Genomic DNA, 3632 nt, shown 5'->3' on the forward strand with positions numbered 1-3632 from the left:
TACAAAGTATGTGACCAGTAGCGGCGAATGCTTGAGACCCTTTATGGACCCTTATCTAAGTGTGGGCTCCTGCATCACAGGTCAGAGTTCAGAGTTCATCAACGTTTCCTCTTGGCATCAAATTTGTAGATGGCAGCTGAGTTGGCAGTCTCCCCCTTCACTTTCACCTTCCTGGACTTGTCCTGCACAGTGAGGAGTGAGAAGTGAAAAGGATGATGGGAAGGGCGGGGGGAAGGGCGGAGGGGGGGGGGGGGGGGGTCACAGTTGTCACAGTTTAACAAAAAGGCGGCATTACAGAACATCTTTAATTCATAAGACACGTTCCATGGCGAAACTACATATGTTAAAGAAGGACTGCAGGCAAACGTAACAGGATATTATTCAAAGCGACCATAAGAACCCCAAACTCCGAGACTATTAAAGTACCTCAGGGGAGCGAAAAGATCATGGAAAAGATCAGCGTGGTGTGTGACACATTTCCACATTGATGTTGCATCCGAGAGCAGTAGAATGGACACTTACTTGGAGGTCTTTGCGTGTCTGGATTTTCTGGCTGATGACAAACATTTTCTTCTCTCTCTCGATGCGCTGAGACAGAATCTCGTACTGATTCCTCCTCTGCCTGGCTATTTTCTATGAGGGAGAGTATATAGAAGGATGAATGTTTTTAAGAATTAAAACACCCTGTAAATGAGCACAATGATCCGTCAAAGGAACATTCAAACACAAAAGAAATGCATTGATAATTTAGGTTCAGCCTTTAAAGCCCACATAAAGAGTTTTTTACCTTAATATAACCTTTCCAAGATCATTTTGATGGCATATAAACTCTTAATAGGGCGAACGGCACTCTGTGCAGGTCTTATTGCTTGTAAAACAGCCATAGGAAGTTGCTGTTTCCCCCACACCCTAAATGGAAAAGAGCTGCTACTTAAAGGAATTCAGAAATCTCTTTCTACAGACTGCTGCATTCCCACCATGTTGTATCTGAGTTATGTTTATAGTTTGTTGTAAAGACGCACATTTAGTTATTTTATTATTGTGCTTGTTAACTGTACACTCTTAAAACAAATGCTTTGTTTTTAACCCATCTCTGTGTCTAGATAGGGACAACACAGTTTGTGTTGTTTATTTCTTAATTTCTTACACAATGCGTGTTGAAAATAACACAACTTGCGTTGAAAAGAACACAACTTGCATTGTTTTTTAACACGTCTCTGTGTTCAGATAGGGACAACACATTTGTTTTAAGAGTGTAGGGGGACCCCGAGAGCAAATCTTCTTTAGTGCTGCTTTAAATGTTATGTTCCACAACAAAGGGTTCTGTTGACTACATCAGCTTTGTTTCATACGGAATAGGTACAGTGTTTCCCACAGAACTGAATTCTATTTGTGGTGGCAGGTTAACAGAATTAACTTGAATGCAACAGTTTTTAACAAATTAGCGCAGCGTGCTATGATGCTAACCAGATTTAAGCACAATTTAGTACAACCTGGAAAATCATTGTGTGGTGGTCAATGTTGATATTGTGGTGGGCCGCCACAAATAAGTCAATGTATGGGAAACACTGAGGTAGCTACATAAAAGCTGAGCACTAACCTCTATGTTCCGCGGCTCCATTGCTCCCACAATGCTTTTCTTCTCCAGGGTTTCCACCGTTGGTCTGTTAAAAGTTCGCTTCACCAACTCTGGCACTGTGTTCAGGTGTGTAGCCAAGTCAAATGCCTCGACTGTCACACACACACACACACACACACACACACACACACACACACACACACACACACACACACACACACACACACAATTAATTTACATGCATCTTTTCCATTATATGCATGTTTAAGCAATGACTATAGGAGACTATATCACATTAAAATGGCTGAATGAACACTCTTTTTAAAAATTAATACACAAGCACATATATACCTTCTTTCTTTGAGTCAACAAAAAATACATGCTCATTTTTCTGCTTCCCCTCCGCATCCAAAAGATGAAGCCCTGACTTCAATCTTTCAATTTTCTACAGGAGACAAATGGGAGACAGAAAACAACCGCTGAATGACAGATTCACAAGATCCACAGCAAAAAATCATCTCTCGCACATACAAACCACAAAAACAAGCAGTAGCAGTTTCTCACCTTGGCCTCGGAGACCCTCTTCATCTCCACATACTTAATGTCCTGTGTCCTCATCACTTTCTTCTGTTCGTCTGTCATCTCTTCCTCTGTTTTCTTTTTCTCCACGTGCACCCCATCCTGTCCAATAAAATCACCACCAGGCAGGATTGAAGGTTACAATCTACATGTACCTTACACTTAGCCAATGCCTTATGTGAGCAACATTAAGTGATGCGTGTCTGTTGTGTGTTTTGAACTGGCTATCTCGAATGGCATACATGACAGAAAACGTGCTGCATGATCAATAAAAACATCTGGGTTTACAACAATGGTCGCCATCCATCCTCACCTTTAACTGCGAGTTTATCATTTTGAAGTAGAACTCATCAGGGTTCTTGTCCATGGCCTTCTTGCGCAAGGCACTAAGAGTGTTTTGTTTCTTATGGTAGTCACTGTGTAGCACATAAACAAAAACATTAGTAACATTAGCTACCTTTGATCCATGAGAGAGAACTAAGACAGGTAACGTTATAACATAATTATTAACATGAGAACATAACATTAACGTTACTTACTCTGCTCGAAGTTTGTAGTCCTTCTTCTTCTCCAAGAGTCCCAAATGTTTTCTAAAACCAAGCTGAGATCCAAAGAAATTCAGAGAAGTTGTTAAGTTAATATGTAGCTCATTCCGTAGTACAACGTTACTGTGATATCTTCAATGTAACGAGAACGTTTGGTTACAAAGAAATTACAGGTCAATCAGGCTTTGCTACCGGGTGTAAGAATAACTTTAGATAGATAGAGATGTGGAGATATTTTGAAGACAAAAAGCCATTCCAAATGCTTGCAGGTTAGCCAGACAGATTCCAGTCACAACATAACTATTAGGCTAACTTCTCATTGCATTCACGGTTTAATGATGACTGATGTGGCCAATGTGTCAAAATATACATTACCTGAGATCTCTCTTTGTGATCCCGCTGGCGGGATTTCAAGGCTTTTCTAAACGAAGACATGGTGTTTGTTTCGATAATCCAACACTAGATACTTCAGTTCGACAAGATTACAACCCTTCCCTTCCTTATGGATCCCCACAGGTTCTTCACGTGGATCCGTAGTTCAGCTACCATTGGTAAATGTCGTGTACGTTTGAGCTAAGCAGATTCGCGTCTGGAACTCCTCGGCAAATTCCTTCTCCTTGTCTTCACAGTTCTTAGACGACCTTACAAAATTTGAGGGATTTTTTTTAGGTCTAAGGCTTTTAAATAACTGACTTGAAAACTCATATCGTAGTATTTGTTCTATTCTATGAAAGACGTAGCCTATAGCTTAGCCTACTTATAGATTGTGGTTTTAGATGGATGGAAGTTTCTTCAATCCTTGAGAAATATGAAATACAGTAAGCACTTTTTTAAAATGGTTAATTAGATATGTCTCTTGGTCGATAGTGAGTAAGCACATATTATGAAAAAACATCTGGAGAAGTAGGCCTACATCATTGCCTGTGATG

General features: G+C 40.3%; 1 protein-coding gene across 1 annotated transcript in view; it reads right to left on the reverse strand.

Moving 5' to 3' along the window:
- utp11 (UTP11 small subunit processome component) overlaps window positions 1–3233 on the reverse strand; it is a 3772-nt gene extending 539 nt beyond the window's left edge. The window contains exons 1-8 of the mRNA XM_076279465.1: window positions 3079–3233; window positions 2698–2759; window positions 2472–2574; window positions 2144–2260; window positions 1931–2024; window positions 1601–1731; window positions 523–633; window positions 1–182 (exon numbers count right to left, since the gene is read on the reverse strand). The exon at window positions 1–182 is cut by the window's left edge and continues 539 nt beyond it. Of these exons, the coding sequence (XP_076135580.1) occupies window positions 99–182; window positions 523–633; window positions 1601–1731; window positions 1931–2024; window positions 2144–2260; window positions 2472–2574; window positions 2698–2759; window positions 3079–3138 (762 nt within the window). The 5' untranslated portion in view covers window positions 3139–3233 and the 3' untranslated portion in view covers window positions 1–98. The remainder of the gene's footprint in view (window positions 183–522; window positions 634–1600; window positions 1732–1930; window positions 2025–2143; window positions 2261–2471; window positions 2575–2697; window positions 2760–3078) is intronic.
- Window positions 3234–3632: the final 399 nt, after the last annotated feature.

Source organism: Alosa pseudoharengus, unplaced genomic scaffold (assembly GCF_046254945.1).
Source record: "Alosa pseudoharengus isolate Yale_2024_CS ecotype anadromous, Long Island Sound unplaced genomic scaffold, YU_APseudo_1.1 YU_APseudo_1.1_scf_12, whole genome shotgun sequence".
NCBI classification, from domain to species: Eukaryota; Metazoa; Chordata; class Actinopteri; order Clupeiformes; family Clupeidae; genus Alosa; species Alosa pseudoharengus.